We start from the raw sequence: 19,137 nt of genomic DNA, 5'->3' as shown, positions 1-19,137 counted from the left end.
TGCCCCCTGAATCCGGAGCCCGCAGAACGAGTGCGGTGCCCTGGGAACGGCAGGGTGTCCCGTAGAATAAAGAAAGACAAAGAGAATAAAAGAGCCTGGGGGTATTCGCGAGATCAGGGGGAGGGTCGGAGTCCCGGCCAGCGCGGAAATTCAAAACTCAAAACTTCGCAGGAGCACGTGATTTTGTGCGCCGCTGTGGGAAGGCCCGCTAATCCAGAAGGGAAGGCGAGCACAGTTCAATGACACATTAATACCGCGGGAACACTGGGCTCGATACAGACCAAGTGTGATATTTGAGCGACATCTGATCTTTATGATGTTTCATAAATAGGTGATTTATATTCTAGCTTTCTTTACTGAACAGTTCTTGCAGACGTTTCAGGTCATACCATTTGGTGCTTGCCTCTGGACATTATTTTTTAAAGACTTAGAGGTGGAGCCCCTAGTTTTACACGTGGGTCTTTTTATATTTATTTGGGGCTAGCTGTATGGCAACATACAGTCTGTATGTAACCCTAAGCCATACACAGGTTGCGATGTTTATCTTTTCAAATTTCTTTACAACGTCTTAGACCAAATACTAATTTTTGTCATCCCAATCTTTTATTTATAGCTACTTGAGTATAGCTACTTGATTATGGAATTCTAAAATGAAATTCCAGGCTGCGTACACATAATGGTTCCCTACTACACCCACACACTGCTGCAAGCGCACCATTTCAGTGGCAAAGCCTCTCCCGCTCGGGCTCCATCTCCTCGGCTTGACTTCATTCTGAAATGTTTTGAACCTTGATCGCGGGGTTTTTCACCACCCTGCGCCCCCACACCTGCTGTTTGATAGGTTACCTTTTAAGCATCTCAGACAATTGTCCCAGCCTGTAAACTCTACCCACCGATTCCCGGACGCAATCCCCAGGCTGGGCCCTAACAAGCGCTATCTTAATCTCCCCACCCCCACCGGCACTTCCCCTGTGGTCTGCTTTTTTCATACACAGAGATGAATTACTTTGAGGATCTAATTGGCCTTGTTTCTGTAACGTTTTAAGAAAGGGAAGAGGAGCCAGTGTAAAAATAAAAGCCTGCTCAACTTGGGTGGTCAGGGCTGAGGCTGCCCCCAATTTGCCTCATTGCTGATGCATGCGAGTGCGACATTCCCAGCAATAATGTTGTTCCTAATCAATCTGCCCTTATTTACATTTGTAAGCATTGTCGGCTTTAATATGCATGCCCTGTGCAGGGGACCGCTGCGCCACACCGGGTTTGTTAACTTCCACTAACCACAAGGATTCTGTAGACCTGAGATGAGATTGGCTGGAGGAGCCGGGCATGGAAGGTGGCTGCTGGGAAGACAGCCCTTTTAATGTCCCTTCGGCAGAGTGGCTTCCCTGGTGAGAGTTACCAAATAAGTGAGAACTTGGGGCCTTTTCAACCAGCAGGAGTTGTGGCCATCTCTGGGGGCAACAGCTGGAGTGTTCCATTTCCCCTTTCCAAGTAAAGCTCATCTCAATGCATCAATTGTGATTTTAGTCTCCCTGTCATGATCCAAGACTTCAACCGGAGTCTGTAGTTTTAAAGTGGATTCCTTAAGCTCCTAAAATTTATGATTCCCTCATACCTTCACCCTTCTCTGCTCCATTACTTCAAATATCCTTGGCCATGCCACACACATCTCAAATATGACATCTGATTATCCAAATGATGACACTGAAATAAAACATCTACCCTTTGTGTTTGGACATTCCAATGATAAGCAATTTGTAAGAGTTGGGCTTGGTGGAGTCATGAGAAACCAGTGAGATTTGAACTTCACTCCTTTCTCAGATCCACCTAAATGGGTCTTTACAATTGAATGTCATTTAGCTGATTTTAACAGAGTGCATATGAATAAAGGGGTAAATGTATTCTAGTTATTTGACCTTTGGGACATGTTATAATTTTGTCTACTGAGCTTATTACTCTCTTCCACAAATGCAAAGAATTGCAAATATTCCATTAAATCCCACAGTACTCCTGTGAGAAGGTGAAAAGGTAAGAGTGTAATATGCTCTTTGCGGACGGGGAGCCCAGGGTATAGGATGTGAGTGGTGGCCCAGAGTCTGAGCAGTTCAAAGCAGGTACCTTGGATAAGAGTTGAATCTTGACTCAGTTCAAGCCAGTATGCCGCCATCTACTGCAATTCTTGGCTCCCTAAGAATACCTTATTATTTTCTCACTGGCGCGTTTGTATTTACTTAAAAGGTGATGGTAGAAAATTAGTCTAAAAGGAGGTGGGGGAGGTTGGGAGGGGGAGATTCAGCAGCCACAGAATGCAAAAACCGCTAAGCATGACTCCCTCTTCTTCCCCTTCCACCTCCTGCTTCCTCCTTATCCCCCCCAACCACCTCCCACTCCCAGAACTGGAGGAAAGGGAACAGCTCTAGTCAACTTGTCAAAATAATGCTGTTAATTACCCCTGATCTCCTTTAATGGGAAGCTGCTCCCAATTTCACAAAGGAGTAAATGAGGAGTCTACAGCGCAAATCCGGGAGCTCTGGCATTTTTTGAGCTTACAGTGGGCTTTGGTAGGAGGAGTGGTGGCAGAGAGGAGATGTCCTGAGAAGGTCTCAGAAACTGCCCCATTTATTACTCCAGGTCAAATACTAGCTTGAAAAGAGGAATTAGACTTTGTAGTGCCAAAGCTTTTGGTATTCTTTTGCTGGGAATGTCACCAACTGCAGAGAAAATATTCACAATGAACTTGAAAGAAAATAGATTGACCCTTACATCGATTTCCCCCTCTTTTATCTTCTCAGCCACATTACTTTGCTCTAATGGACAGAGATGTATTCTGGAAAGACCCAGACTGTGAACATTCTTTTCTCCATCTCTCTCTTGCCTCATTTCTATCTCCCCAACTAATATATCTATATCAATATCAGGCTTTGCATTTGGCAGAAGGCACACCATTCATTTCAGTGATCTCTGTCATTGGGTCTTGCTTGAAAAAGAAGCTGAGCAACATGATCCCTTTGACCCACTGCTGGAGCAACAAATTTATTAGAGATATAGGCATGAGAAATGAAAGGGAAGTAAAACAATTCCAGCTTATTGTGTGTCTTTCTTTCATACTGCTAATCCGGTTTACACATCACGCCTACACGTCTCAATAGGGCTTTATACACTGTGGTAGAGGCGGGAGAAAATAAAAGGTGTGTGTGTGTGTGTGTGTGTGTGAGAGAGAGAGAGAGAGAAAGAGAGAGGAAGGGAGGGAGAGACAGAGAGGGATAAAAACCAGGAAGGAAGATATTTTAATCTATATTGATTTCCCTCATCAGTTTTTCTATCTGTGGAAAGTCGGAGACAATTTGTAAACCCCCCTCTCCCCTCACAACAATTATAATTCCCAATGGTGCTAACTCCTATATAAATAGCTTGTTAGACTATGACTAGATTATAACCAAAAAATTAGATACACTTCTCACTTCACTCACAGTAAGTGAAGCTAATACCCAAACTGAGAATGGGCCTATTGGTGTCCACCTTGAGTCAACATTTTAATACAAAAAGATCTTGGGACTCGAAGGGGTTTACAGCCTTGTGGAAAGAAGCTGGGTGACAACTGGAACACACACAGACTCTCAATTGAAAGCCCCTTGTTTTACAACATGGGTACACAAGGCACCTGAGGCAACAATTTATCCTGAGGTACCACCCAGAAATAATAAGTTACAGTGACAAAGGACGACACCCAAAAGCATTGTCTTTCTTTGTGGAGGCAAATTAATTGCATGTTGAAGTACTGGAGCCAAAAAGAAAAAGGAAGAAAAGAAAAAATCGAACACACACAGAATGATGAAAAAGAACTATTGTAGTAGTTCAAGACCTCAGTTATCCAGTTATTAAATATTTAGAGCCACCCAAATTGTGTGTCTTTATTATTTATGTCTAGTTCTTTTATATTTCCCTTCCTCAGGAAGGAAGGAGGAATGAAAAAGGGAAGAGGATGGTCTTCCCTCCCAGGTCTAGGAAAAGAGAGGTTTTTGGGTGTCTTCCATAGACAAGCCATATATGGTTCTTCTCAGGTGGTGGTAATTGAGATCCGAACACTCTGGATTTACGGCTCATCCACACCTTAGGGGGTGTTAATATGTCTACCTGGAGTCACAGCACATGTCACCCCAGGGGCAGTCTCTGGAGGTTCCGCGGGCCCAGTGTTGGCACCACGTCTAAGGGGCTGGAGTCGGCCCGGCCCACCTCAGGTTGCCTGCAGCCACACTCAGCCCTGGGTCAGCCGCCCGCCTCTTCACTGGGCGCTGGGCACCAGAGCGCCCGGTTTCCTGGGCGCAGAATCCTCACGTGGCCGCCTCCCTCCGGGGCCCCTCCTGGCCCTTTTCCCACCGTCGGCGGCGGGAGGGGCCTGTCCGCGCTGAGGGCTTAGGGAAGGTGGTTCTTCCGGGCCCTGGGGGGCACCGCCGCGCGCGCCGCAGTGGGTGGGAGCGGACGCCCGCCGCCCCCCGCGGGTCTCGTGCGCAGCTCGCAGGCAGGAGGCCCGGCCGAGCGCACCCCCGCCCGCGCCTCCCCGGGCGCTGTCACCCGGCACCAGCCGGCCTCCGCGACGCTGCCTGCCTCCCTTGGGAGCCGAGGAGCGGAAGGCAAGGTGGCGACCCTTTCAGGCGTGGGAACAGGATCCCGGGCGACCCCGTCCGCGAGCGCCCCTCGGGCCGCCCCCCGGCCCGCTGGCAGGCCGGGGGCGGGGGCCCGGAGCGCGCAGGCGGCGAGTAGCAGGAGGACGCGGGGCCGGCGCAGCCCACCCGGCCCCGCGCCCCGGCCGCCGCCCCTCCCGCGGCCGCCCCAGCCACGCGCCCCGGTCGCGCAGGCGGCGAGGTAGCGGGGCGGCGGGCTGCACTCACCATAGCCGGCCGTCACCCTGCCCGGCGCGCGGTCCGAAAGGCGGACGCGGGGCGCGGCGTTCACACCAACGCCTCTCCGCCCCTCGTCCCCGGCGCCCCCGCCGCGTCTCGCCGCGTCGCCCGGTCGCCGCGCGTCTCTCTGTCTCCCCTGTCCCCGGGTTCGTCCTCGTCTCCGTCCTCTCCTCCGTCTCCACAAAGGGAACGGAAAGGGTAGGCGCCCCGGCGCGCGGGGCCGCCGCAGGCTCTCGGCGGAGTGCGGCGCGGACTCACAATTACAAGCCTGTTTCTATTAAGCAGTTCCATGGCCCTCGGCGTGGGTGGTCCGCCGCGCCACAGGCAGGACCTGTCAGGGTCACGTGACGGATCCGAAAACTTTACCCCTGTACAATAAACTCGAGGAGAGCAAAGTAAACTCGAGGAACGTGCTATCAGCGCAGCCCTCCTGGGTAAACAGGCGCTCCCCTCCCCGCCTTCCTGGGAGGCGCCCAGCCGGCGAGCTCCGGCGAGCCCCGCCGCCCCTCCCCGCCCCGCGGCGGGTGTGCGCAGCGCGGGCGGGGGCTCCGCGCGCCGCCTTGCCGGCCCACCTGTGCACCCCCGCCCCACACACTAGACGTGCCGACCTCCGGCCGCCCGCTCGAATACGCGGGGGCGGGGGCGCAGCTGGGGGAGCGGGGGAAACCTTGCGGCGTCCCCAGCCCTATGAGAAAGCGGGGCGCCCGGGGCGCTGCAGAGCCCCGCCACCCTGCCTGCCCACAGGTCTCAAAGCCCAGCCCCGCTTGCATTCCCACAGAAGCCCAGGGAAGCAGGGAGCATTCGGTGGAAGGGCCCCACAGGCTGACAGGGAGGCAGCCAGCCAGGGAGGCAGGGCAGATAACAAGCCTCCCCTGGGAACGCTCAGGGCCCCGAGACGTATGTGCTTTCGCGTCGTGTCTGTCTGAGGTCCCTGGGAAGCCTCTACTGCTGGAGGAACCAAGGTGGAGTCCCTTGGAAACCAAGATTGGTAGCTGGCTGAGGAATCACTAATTGATATTTTCCTTTTTCCCCCCTTCCAGTTACTGCGGTTTTTGGGGTATGCCACCCAAATGCTCCCACCCACGCTGCCTTCCCAAACGGGCCAACTTGGGTGACAGGGTTAGACTGAAGGGCTGTGGGCCCTGCAGATCAGCCTTCAGCCTCTTGCCCTAAAGGGAAAGTCCTGTTCAGGAGAGACCCTGCCTCAAAGGTTTAACATTTCATCTGCTCAGACCTGCAGGAGAGACTGTTTAACACAGAGGAAAGGGGCTGCTGTAAGTGACCACATGACTAGTAAGGATGAATTATAGATAGGGGTGGAGGGAAGAGTAAGATATTTTCTTAAAACTATCAAGAGTTTGCTATCTGATCTTCAAGTAGAGCCAGCTTTTTCTCACCTGGTCTGGGCAGATGGTATGATTAGGTGCGTGCGTGTGTGTGTGTGTGTGTGTGTGTGTGTGTGTGTGTGTATGTTCATGTACACATGTATTAACCAAAAAAGTGGGGATCCACATTTATCTCCCTCCCCCAAAGATGATATACCATTCTTTAGTAGGGTCATTTAAGTTTCCAGAGTGTTTGCCTTTGAGATCCATTAATTAATCATCGGTATGCTGGCCAGCCCTGTGAATTAGGTTGGTCCAGAAAGTCACTTTACCAAATGACTTGAGTAAAAACATGGTCTCAAATAGATATTAGCTGAGCATGGACCCTAAGAACCATAGTAATTTGAAAAACACACCCGTCAACATTTCCCCCAGAAACACTACATTTGAGTGTCGCATCAAAGGGCTCTATTCACAGCCTGCTAGAAATGGGGCTGGGGCGAGGAAGAGGAAGGTGTAACTACATCTCCAAATAGAATTGTCAACAATATGAAAGAGAGGGATGAGAAGGAAGAAAGAGCTCAGCAAGGAACATTTAGATGGCCCACAATATAAAGTTGTTATGCATGCTAGCTTCGTGGGGAAATTCCAGAGGAACATGTGGAGTTTGCTTTTCCTAATTAAAATGAAGAGCCTCGTGTAAGGACATTTGGCTTAATGCTCCTCAGGTGTGCCCAAGGCACAATCAGGGTCCACGGAGGTTTGGAGAGTCCAGGCCAGTACAGTTTGTGGGGGAGAGCTTCTTTAGGAATTTGAAGTTACAAACACAAAATGAACAAGTACAGGGTCTTGGGGAGGGGTCTCCATAGGCAGGGGCCCTGAAGCTACTTGAGATTCCTTCACAGCAGAAGAGGAGATTACCCAGCTACCCAGGTTTTGTGCACATGCCTCCATTCAGGTTAAGACTGAATGTGGTAATATCGTGTCACATTTCCGGCAGGTGCTCTACAGTTGGAGCTTGGTTTGAGTATAAGTGGTTGGAGTTGGGCAGCAATGATGGAGTGAACCAGGGGAAAAGCCTCTGGTGTTGGAACCTAAGAGATTCGGAAGGAGAGGAGCTCATTGGCAAGCCTCTCTCCTGAGCAGCCTGTCCTTTTCCTTCCTCTGACACTATCTCAGTGCTGTGCCTCTCTTGCCTCTGCTATTAACATGCTAGAAATGTTAAATCATCAGCTCCAAGGTATATGTGCTCCAGGGCCTGGAGCCCCACGTGCTGCTGTTACCTCCTGGCATTTCCCCCAGGCTCCCCACCAGGGTGGGCTCTTCCTCATCAAACAGCTGCCTCTACCCTTCTCAGGTTGCCTGTGCCTCACGCCTTCCTGCAATCCCAGCTCCAGAGCTGGCAGGTCTGATAAGCCACTTGGCAAGGTGGCGTCAATGGCTGACAGGCTTCCAGGCACCAGAGCTCAGCTCTCCCCCGCCCAGTCTGATAAGCCAGTTGGCATCAAGGTGTTAATGGCTGATGAGGCTACCGGACAATACTGTTGTAAGTTAACTTGGACTTTTAGCTCCATACCCCGAGGATAATTCTAAAGCTGGAGACTTCAGGGCCTTGAGGCGGGACCAGGTGGAGACGTACCAGTCATCAGAGGAAGGGATAAAGGAGGGACCTTTTGAGACAGGTCTGACAGCAGACCACATGGCCCTGATCAGATGTGTTCATGGGCAAGGTCATCCCTGGCTCTGTTTGTCTTTCTGTGTATCTGTTGCTACTTGAGGTATGGCTGTTACCCTTGTCACACACACACAGTTGCACACACATGCACGCACATTCTTCATCGCACACTTCCCTCTTCCCTGGCTTCCGCTAAAAGTGGGGCCCGAGCACCTCTACTCAATCCCTCCCCTATGGCAACCTCCACGGCTGGAACACTTCAAATGAATAACTGAGAGTTTGGAAGAAACATTTGCCAACATTTCAGGAGCCCTCAGGATAAATGCCCCCGCTGCCACCCACCCTGAGGTGTGGCCAGTCTTTGATAATGCATCAGGCAGGTCGCGCTTTCCTGAAAAGCGATTTTGCTCAATGTGTGAACTCCAGTTCTAAAAGGATCATCCCCCTCACCCCCCGCCTTCCTGAGCGAACCACTGAATTACCATGGTAAGATACCTTGAAACAGTCAAAGGGGAATTGTTTCAACTACAGCAAGAAGCAAAGCAGGATTGCAGAACAGACAAACCCGAGCAGATATCTTGGAAACAGGGGTGGAGCCAGACCTGGAATGTCACAGGCCAAACGTTCCGAGGGATGCCATCACTGAGGGGAGAGGTGCTGTGGTATTCAAAGGCAGGAAGACAACCTCAGGACAGGAAGAATCGGAGAGAGAGAGACCTCTGGAAGCCCCACCTCAAAAAATATGAAGTACCCAAGTTGCTTAATCTTGCAACTGATATCCACATAGCTGTCCCTCTGATGATACTCCCCTTGTGGGAGGCCGGTGGGCACAGCCTTGCCAGTGAAGAATATGGAAGGAAGGACACGCCGAGGGAGATTTGTAACTTGTGGAGGCAGGTGGCCAGGCTGGTTGTGATGATGGTCATGGTGTCAGGTTAGGGCTGGGAGAAACAGCTTATTGCCATCAAGTGGTCAGAAAAATTATCACCAGGTTCTAACTGTACCTGAGAGGACTGAAAAGATATTTTAAAAAATGCATTAAATATAAAACTAGCCTCTGTCCGACAGAAAATGCTGGTTACAACTGGCATTGTTGCTACACAGAATTCTTCATTTGTCCTGGGTAAGATCAGTGGGAAAAGGTGCAGAACTGAACTTCATTTGCTTTAGCTATATCATTACAGATTTGGAGGTATGAGTCAAATTGCATTTCCACTCTGTAGATGAGGTTGTAGGAAGCAAAGCTCGGGTGGGTGAGATTTTAGAGGGAAGGTTTGGGGTGTGAGGGGCAGGCTGAAGCTTTCTCCAGCCCTGTCACCATGCTGTGTCCTAGGGACCACTCAGCGGCAGGTAGGACCTGTCGATGGCTCTGATGACCCCCTTATTTATACAGACAGCACTACTCCTTGCACTTGTGAGGCAGACCCCTCTGAAGAACCAGGCCTGGAAAGGATATGTTTTCTTTCCGTGTGGTGGGCACTGGGGGCCCTGGCAACTCGTCCCACACTCTGCCCAGTTATTCATGGAGGCCTGTTTTGTGCAGAGTCGGGAGGGTCTACCTGCCCTGCCATCCAACCACAGGCTTGGTGCCTTCCCCTCCACTCCTGTGTTAGGGTGTCCTAGATGCCATAACAAAGTTCCACAGGCTCGTGGATTAAATGACAACAGAAAGTTGTTTTCTCATGGTCCTGGAGGATGGAAGTCCAATATCAAGGTGCTGTGAGGGCTGGTTTCTTCTGGGGGCACTGTCCTCAGCTTGTAGAGAGCTTTGTCTTCACATGTTCTCTTTCTGTACTAATTTCCTTTTCTAGTAAGGACACACTAGTCATATAGAACTGGGGCTCACCGTCTGACCTCATTTTAACTTAATCACCTCTTTAAAGTCCCTAACTCCAAATTCAGTATGTGAATTCTGGGGGGATACGGGTTGGCCCATAACAACACCCAAATATTGAAAGGAGCTGGCTTGTATCTGAAGGGCAAGCTCCTCTCTCCCTGTGACATTTGGAGGGAGGAGGCAGGACAGATGGGAGCTGGGTCCTTGGCTCCTAGTGCTGAGGACCTGTCCTACCAGCCCCTGGGAGCCTGTCCACGCCTCCACCAAAGGGACCCTGGACAACACACTTCGGAGGCATGCTGGTGGTTAAGAAAAGGGCTTTAGGCCTCCGACAGAACACCCGCCCCCCAAGGATGAGAACTGCTGGCTAATCATAAATCTGTCTTCTTTCTTTATTGCTGGAGTTCCTTCAGGCAGTGGTTTTCAAAGCCGGCTGCTTATCAGAGCTGCCTTGGGAGTTTAAAAGCAAAAACAAAGAAACAGAAATAGATTCTTTGCTTGATCCCAAAGCTATAGAATCAGAATCTCAGCCCTGGGGGTTAACAATTTTCAAAAGAATCCCCCTAAAACAAGTGTAGTAAAATGTTAATGGTGGGATCTATGTGTGGGTATTCACTGTAAAATCCTTCCAACTTTGCTGTGTTTGAAGTTGTTCATAACAAAATGTCAGTAAGACAATAAAAGGATACCTGGATGATTTGGATGAGCAGCTATCCTTGAAGACCTCGGGGACACAGAACTGAGTCACAAACAGTTCCTCAGATTCTCCTCTCTCCTGGTACTTGTCATCTTGCATTATTGCTACTCATTCATCAAATAACAGATTTGTGAGTTTCTGCAACCATTAGGTTCTGGGAATTGGGAAATGAAAGGGCCGTTTCCTTCAAAATGTCATGAGATACCATTCCAGATCTGTCAGATTGGCAACATTTGTAAGTCCGCTCATAGCAAGTGTGAGCAGGACTGAGACAATGGGAGATTCTGGGCACTGCTGGTTGGACTGTCGATTGGGCTAATGGCATTTGGAGAATAATTTGGCATTATCTGGAAAGGCTGAATCCTACTCCCACATGTATCTCTTAAGAGAACCATGAGGTCCAGGAGGTGTGTTCAAGAATAGTCACAGAGGCACTGTTTGTAATGGCACAAAACTTGGCATGACCAAAAGGCCCATCACGAAGGATTCTACTGAGAGGTGGAAATAAGTGGGCCACAGCTACCTTACAGCAACGTGGGGAATCTTACAAATATTATCTGAAGTGAAACATCTAGGTCAGAAGCAAGTCTCATAAGCATGCATACGTAAATTCCAGGTATATAAAGGCCAACCAGGTCATAACAAAGAAAAGAAGAGAGCATGAATAACCCATTCAAAAATCAGGGAAGCAGTTACCTCTAGGGGCGCAGGAGCCAAAGGGATCGGGCAGCTTCAAAAAGAATTCGTTTTATTTTGTCCCCTAAATGTACACAGGTGATAAGTACACCTTTGTATCATTTCATAAGGAAAACACTTTTTTAAAAGACAGCATCCTGGTCCTAGACAAAATTGTGTCCTAGTGGGGTAGGAAGAACTGTAGGGTAACATGACAGGTGCAAGAGCCAGGGAGCACAGGGGGCATGTGCCCAAACCCTGCCTCCTGAGAGGGCAGGGAGGTGGGGAGGAACCAGGAGGGAAGGAAGAGGGGCTGGTGACCAGGTCAGGGGGAGAGAGACAGGGCATTCCTGGGGAAGAGGCGGGGAGGGGAGAGCCCCACGTGCCAAGGCAAGTTCTGTCCCTAGAACTGGCCCCCGCTTCTGACCCAGCCAGTTTACCTTCTTAGCTACCCCTTCACACTTTCTCTGTATCCACACAACACCCTAAGGTATAGGCCAGAAACCCATGTAACCTTTTCCAGAGGAATAAGACTATACAAGTTTAAAGTCAGGGAATATTGTGAAAATACAATGTTACTTTATGGGCACAAACCTAGGTTTAAAAAATCTGAATTATATAAATCAACCCTTCCATTGAATCTGAGATTTCAGTGGCTCTCTGTGCATAAGGCGATACTACTTATTTACACAAACACTGGGTGTTATAAACAAGAGTAATAGTAAAAATCCATTAAATAGTGACCTTAACTCTCTTCCCTTGTGAATGCGCATGTTGATAGGATATGTTATGGAGAGGTCACTTTGCTAAGGGGAAAGCATCAGACAGGCTGCTTAAGAATTATTTGATTCCAAACAAGCATTAGCCTGGAGGGAGTGAGGAGGAGGTGGCTTACAGATTGCAGCCCGTATGGGCTTATCCAGGTGAGCGCTTCTGTTTTAACCTTCATGATTTGAAACAGGCTGCCAGCCCACCCTCCCGGAGTGGCTCACCCATTTCCATGTCTCCCTTTCTGCAGACATGCCATTCTGTTTGGCCCCACTAATCATTTCCTGATAGCCTCTCTCCTTGTGTTTTCTGTCCCGGCACACGTGGAATGGTAACAGCATACTACACAATAGAATAAACTGAAGGAGATTTCAAGGTGCCTGTGTGTGGTGGGAGTTGGCAGAAACTTTTACATCATTTTATATTATGAAATTAGAGGGAAAGTAAAAATAAATAAAAATTTAGGGAAAATATTAAGTATGAAACTTGTGTGAAACTTTCAAATAAAATCTTTTCAAGTCTTTGATTGAGAAACCTGAACTTCCTTCCTTCCAAAAATATCAGTTTCTGTGTCAGCTTTTATGCCTAAAATGACTGAGTAGATGTCTCTGAGAGAGACTTTAATAATGATCTCTTGAAGACATTTAAATGACAATCTTGAAAAATTCTTTCTAGTTACCTGATTTAAAACTTTGCATGAGCAGGTGATAAAAATTTAAAACCATTCAAAATGTATACCTGTCAAAATACAAATCAAACCCACAATGAATATCACCTGACCCCTTGTGAGGATGGTTACTATTAAAAAGGCAAGAGACAACAAACCTGGTGACAATGTGGAGAAAGGGAGCCCTGTTGCCCTTGGATGGTGGGAGCATCAGCTGCGGCAGCTGCTGTGGAAAACATCATGGAGGTTCTGCAAGGACTTAGGGATAGAACCACCCTATGACCCAGCAATCCCACTTCTGGGTATATACTCTAAAGAAACAAAGCTCTCTGTACTGCTCCCACATCCACTGTGGCCTTAGTCACAATAGTCAAGGTGTGGAATCAATTTAGGTGTCTGTCAACAGAGGAATGGGTTGAGAAACTGTGGTCTATACAATGCAATATTATTCAGCCTTCAAAAAGAAGGAAATCTTACTATTTGCAACGTGGATGGGCATTGAGGGCATTATGCTAACTGAAATAAACCAAAGATGAATACTACAAACACTGCATGGTATCACTTATATATGGAACCTAAATTTTAGAAAGGCTGACCTCATAGAAATAGACAGTAGAATGGTGCTGACCAAGGGCTAGGGGTTGGGGGAAATAGGGAGAGGCTGGTAAAAGGGTACAGACTTTCAGCTGTAAAATGAACAAGTCTGAAGAGCTCTTGTATAACATGGTGACTATAGCAGTTGATAGCACTGTATATCATGTAACTGAAATCTGCTGAGGGAGAACTTAAATGTTCTTACTGTACGCACACAAAGATGAATCTGTGGTGAAGGATGTGGTAATGAACTCGATGGGGAGGAATCTGTTCATGATGTATACAGCTATCAAATCACCATGAGGTACACTTTAAATATCTTATAATTTTATTTGTAAATAACACCTAACTAAAGATGGAAAAAATCTACACCTTTTGAAATCATATTAAATAATTAACCAGTTTAGACAAATTTCCTCTTCTTGCTTTGGCAACTATCACATTGAAATGTTTTATGATAATGTAAATGGATTTCTAGTTTTCCATGTGTTCCCTAGGGCTGTCATAAAAAAAAATGAAGTGCCACACAGAAGGTGGCTTAAAACAGCAGAAACTTGTTCTTTCACAATTCTGGAGGTTAGAAATCCAAGACCGAGGGCTTGGTGGGGTTGCTTCTTTCTGAGAGCTCTGAGGGGCGGTCTGTTGCCTGCCTTGCTCCCAGGTCCTGGGGGTGCTGACAGCCCTTGGCGGCCCTTGGCTGGCAGGTACAGCCTCCAGCCTCTGCCCCCTCCTCACATGGCATCCCCCTGCGGTCTGCCTCTATGTCTCTTTTCTTCTTATAAGGACACCAGCCACATTGGAGCAGGGGCCACCCTACTCCAGGGTGGCCTCATTGTATTTACATCTGCAATGACCCTATTTCCAAATAAGGTCACATTCAGAGGCACTGGGGGTTAGGCCTTTGGTATCTTATTTGGAGGACACAGTTCAACCCACAACAGCATGGAACTCTTTCAAAACAGGCATTTCAAAATAACAGCGTATGATTAGAGCAGTCACCCTGAGCCAACATGGATGTCATTAAAATAGTGGGCCAGTTGCAAAAAGAAGAGACACAGTCAATATATGTGAGGCAGAGATATGGGATTTCTAGAGTCTGTTTTTGGCCTCCCACCCTCAACACCAACCAGTTATACTTTGAGCACCTCAAACATGACCTCCCCGGAAATGTATTCACAGTGCTCTGAACTAGGGTACCCCCAAGGTCACCTGCACTGTCTTGATGGAGCAGCAAACGGAGGGAGATGCAAACCTCTGGTCTGACCCAATTCCTCTCTGCTCCAGCATTTCCCACTGAGGCTGCTTTGGGGGCCAGCAGGGCCGCCCTGAGGACCAGTGGATCGATCCTCTGAGACATTCCTGACACCTTTTGGTGGCAAACTCACGCATATGTTGCAGCACCGAGGGGAAAGTTCTGTTCTCTTGATTCTTGGCCAGTTCTTGTCCCTTTCCACTTCTCTGGCTATTCCTCCCCAGTGTTCTCTGCTGGCTCCTGTTCTTCCACCTACTACTGAAAGGCTGGTGGCCCAGCACGGACCTCCACTTTCACCTTGTAGGTTGGGCAGTGAGCCCACTGGTAGCCCAGTCTCCTGCCCAGCCATTTACCCTGAGCTTCAGCCCCTACGTCCAGCTGCTTCCTGGACATGGTGCTCCATGGGTCCCTCAGACTGCACACAGTCCTGCCCACTGCCTCCCACCAGACTCTAGCTCTTCCTTCCCCAACCTGCTTGGCTGACTCAATTAATGGCTTTTCCATGAACAAGTTGGCCAGCCAGAAATTAAACAGCACCTTCGATGGCTCCCTTTCTGTTACCCGAAGGACTTCATTAGGCACTGTGTCCACATTCCTTGGTGTGGTTTCCAAGGCCCCGGTGAATGTGTGTTACCTTGCCCACCAGCCATATCTCCACGGTGCTCTTCCTTTGCCAAACAGAATCATGTGCATACTTTTGAGCAAATCCCACTCTACTGACACCAACTGTACTCCACACCAGCTACTTTAGGGTTCCAGACCCGATTCCAGCGTGTGTGAGCAGGGAGGGGGTCTTCTCCCATGTGACGCCAAGCAATTCTCAAACATCAGCAAGGTTCCGAGATCTCAACTCAATTCTGATGCTATCTGCCTGGAGACAGCACCAGATTCCCAGGTTAAGAGCTCCATCCTACAAGACTGCCCTCCACCCCCAACTCCACACATGGGCTGCAAGCCCCAGGCAAGTTCCCTGTGCTTCTGACCTACCGGTTGCAGATTGGGGGTTCCCATGACCTCCCCATTAGGTTTGGTTCATTTGCTAGGGCGGCTCACAGAACTCAGGAAAACACTGGGTTTACCAGTTTAATAAAGGATGCAAGTTAATAGCCGGATGAAGAGACACACAGAGCAAGGCCCCAAATACAGGAGCTTCTGTCCTCGTGGAGCTTGGGGCGGCATGTGGAGGTGTTCTGGTGCCCCAAGCATAGAAGTTCTCTCTCTCCAAGAAGCAGGATCCAAGAGAGCAAGAAGCTCTTCTCAGGGGTTTTGTGAGGGCTCCACTGCATAGTCATGACTGACTAAATCATTGGCCATTGGCTGATTCAGCCTCCAGCCCCTGCCCTTGGGTGCAGGTCCAAAGTCTCTCATCAGCATGACAAGACACCCTTATTACCTTTAAGACTCTGCAGTGTTTCCAGGAACTATGGATGAAGACCAGATACACCTGGGAATATAAATATATATTTGGTTAAATGAATGACCATACATGTATTTCTTATGACTCACTAACTATATCACAGTCCATTCATGCTGTTTTAAGCTACTAAGTTTGTGGTGGTTTGTCACAGTGACAGCAGGAAGCTCATACAGGTCTCTTCCTTGCCGCTTTCCCTCTCTTCCCAAGACCATACACCAGACCTCAGAAAGAAAACATATTTTTTAAATGTTACTAACCTTACCTTGTCTGGCTGAAAGGTTTATACCTTCCAGGAAAGACGTGGCCAATAGTTGAAATTCTGAGCCAGTTTTGGTGGCCTGAGAGAGGCTGCCAGTCATGTGATGTTGAAGAGGCGTCTGAGGCAGCCTGGGCTGAAGGGAAGAGGGACTCGGCAGGCAGGGGGTGTCCCGCTGGGGGCCAGGACAGCTCATGGAGCTGCTGTGGGCTGCTCCTGCTCCGGCCTCACCTGTCATGGTTTTCCGATCCCTTCATTCCTTCTGTTGCCTTGCACAGAGCCCCTGTAATAACTCAGGAAAATATGAGCAGAGCTCTACATGGTGAGAGTCAGACCTGAGGCATGTTAGGAATGAGTCCGAGGGTACCTGCCAGAGACACTCAGTGACAGGCAGCTCACTACAGTGGCCCCAGAAGAGGCTGTGGTGCCTTGTCCTGCTCAGACTCACCCAAGCGCTCTTTAGGCTCCCAGCTGCTAGGGTCTGCATCTGTGTGTGTGACCCTGTGATATAACAAGAAATACACATTTGGGCTTTGTCCCTGGGTTGCCCGCCCAAGAGCTAAACCCACATGCTTTCCTGAGTGTGAAGGGCAAGAGCAATGTTCCACCATGAGCCCCTTTCAGTCATGCCTGAGTTGATGCTAATGAGGTAGCCTGGGGGTACCTAGAGAGCCTCAGGGTGGTGGTCAGTTGCCACAGGAACTGACCATGTGATCAGAGGCCTGGCACTTCCAGGGCCCTTCCCTATCTCCAGGGAGGGGAGAGGGGCTAGAGGTGGAGCTCAGTCACACAATGGAATTTCCACAAAACTCCTAAACACTGGGGCTTGGGGAGCTTCTGGGTTGGTGGACATGCCAGGGGGCTATGGCAGACCATCCATGTGCTGGCTGGTACCCAGCTCCACGGGGTAGAAGCTCTTCCACATGAGAACCTTCCAGGCCTCTACCTTGTGCCTCTTCCTCTGGCTGTTTGTTCGTATCCTTTGTAATAACCCAGAAATAGTAAGCAAAGCAGTGTCCTGAGTCCTGTGAGCCACTATAACAAATGATCATACCTGAAGAGAGGTTGTGGGAACCCCCAGTTTGTATTCAGCCACTCGGAGGCGTGAGTGACTTGGGGACCCACTCCCTGTGGCTGAGTCTGAAGTGGGGACCAAGCCCTCAACCTGAGTCTTGTGGGACTGAGCCCTGAACCTGTGTGTGGTCTGGACTAACTCTGGGCACTCAGTGTCTGCATGGAATCAAGTTGTAGGCACCCAGCTGGTGTCCACAGAGACCTGGAGAAGTGTTTGGCGTGGAAGTCCCACATGTTTGGAGTCAGAAGTGTGGGTAGTAGGGATAGGCCACAGTGCTGTGAATGTCTTCCTCCCAGCGGCTTGTCCACATGGCCCTGTAGTGCCTGGGAATTGGCATCCTCCCTGCAGTGGTGGGCAGCACAGCTCAGCTGTTGCCCATGGCATGCTCTCAGAGGAGGGTCATCAGTACCCCAGCTCCCTTGGCCTGGGCTGGCTCACTCGGAGGCTTGTGTTTCATGCCCAGAGTTTCCCTGCAGGTTTAAGCTTCCTTCTCCCATCAGTGCCCATCACTGCTTGTTCTGTTTCTCTGCCCCAGCTTTCTGAACAGGCTATAGACTTCCAAATATTCAGTACTTGAAAAGAAGAAATACATGTGCATGATAAAAAGCCAAACAGTAGAAAAGGGTAAAGAATGAACAGTAAGGTCTTTGTTCTATCACGGCTTCAAGTCCTCCATTATCTTCTCCAGTGGCAGCCATCATTTTGGGATTTTGTGTATCTCTAAATATTATTTTGCATATAATAAAGCCTATATGTAAATATGTCCCTTCTTTTATAAGAAAGGTAGTGTATCAAAGTACTGTTCTATCTCCTACTTAAACATTTTTTAAAATATACCTTTCCATATCAATATATATAGTTTCTATTTTTGCATTATCCTTTATTTGCTGAGATTGAAGACAGGGAATTCCCATTTCTTTAGATCTGATATGAATGGCAGCTTAACCTTCACCCTTCCTTAAAAATATGAGTCTCTCATTTTTTAGCATATTTTAAGCATAGCCTAGGGCTTTTATCACCACATCTGCGCTGCTTGGAGCAGATGATGTGATTTGGAAGGCACAATTCATAATCAAATAGTGACATTGATCATGGCAAGGCCAATCCCTCTGGTTTTCCCTAACCACAAAAATGCTCTGCACTCATTCATTTATTCTGACTGGGTCTTGTGAGTCAGGAGTTATCATTTAATGTAAACTCTATCTAGTTCATCTCACAGTTAGAGCTATTTCATTACCTTATGGATGAGAATGTTTTCACAGAGAAAGGGCATCCTTTAAATGTGAGTATGAACTACAGTGCCTCTGAGTCAGTCTTCAGAAGAGCACATCTCTAAAGGAAACCCACTCTGATTCAGAGAAAAGGAGATGGTGTTCGCTTACAGAAATCTCAGAAGTGGACCTGCAGAAATCTCAGAAGTCCCCATTGCTGGGTTTACAAAACCGCCATTCCCAAGGCCACTTTTTGTAGTTTCCTCTCAGAGGGACCTTAAATGTCCTTCCATCCCACTATAAATTGGCTTTTTCTGTGTCACAAGAACAAGAAACCACATTCCCTTTGGTAGAGGTGATGGCAGGGCCTTCCTTATCATCTGGAACACAGAAGACCCTAATGTTTCAAGCTCTGATTTAATTTTCAGGTTGTCCCAGATGCCTTTGCACAGCAGTACGCTTCTGATTACTTGTCTCAGACAGTGGACCATGCTCACACTTTTGTTAGGTTCCAGAAATGCAAATTGTGGTAGATGACAGCCTGATAGAGATACTTAACCAGCATCAGGCAGAACCTGGAAGATTTGTGTCAGCTGAACTCCTAACTTCTGCTTCTCTTCCTAAACATTTGATTTTGTTTGGCACAATTGTCTCTTGAGTATCTTTAAATAGTTTTGTAGCTTTAAAAGGGATTATGGGACAAATGATTTTTTTTTTTTTACTTAGTATTGGGGTTTCCAATCAAGGAACTTTGGGAGATTCTTTGAACAGTTATAAAAGAAAACAT

At 48.5% G+C, this 19,137-nt stretch overlaps 1 protein-coding gene across 1 annotated transcript in view; it reads right to left on the bottom strand.

Annotated features, from left to right (window-relative positions):
• The window catches only part of PTCH1 (patched 1), a 65,933-nt gene extending 60,614 nt beyond the window's left edge, over nt 1–5,319 (bottom strand). Inside the window, exon 1 of the mRNA XM_036904376.2 lies at nt 4,890–5,319. Within this exon, the coding sequence (XP_036760271.2) occupies nt 4,890–4,892 (3 nt within the window). The 5' untranslated portion in view covers nt 4,893–5,319. The remainder of the gene's footprint in view (nt 1–4,889) is intronic.
• Nucleotides 5,320–19,137: the final 13,818 nt, after the last annotated feature.

Source organism: Manis pentadactyla, chromosome 3, assembly GCF_030020395.1.
Source record: "Manis pentadactyla isolate mManPen7 chromosome 3, mManPen7.hap1, whole genome shotgun sequence".
Classification (NCBI taxonomy): domain Eukaryota; kingdom Metazoa; phylum Chordata; class Mammalia; order Pholidota; family Manidae; genus Manis; species Manis pentadactyla.
This window is presented reverse-complemented; position numbering and strand designations above follow the sequence as displayed.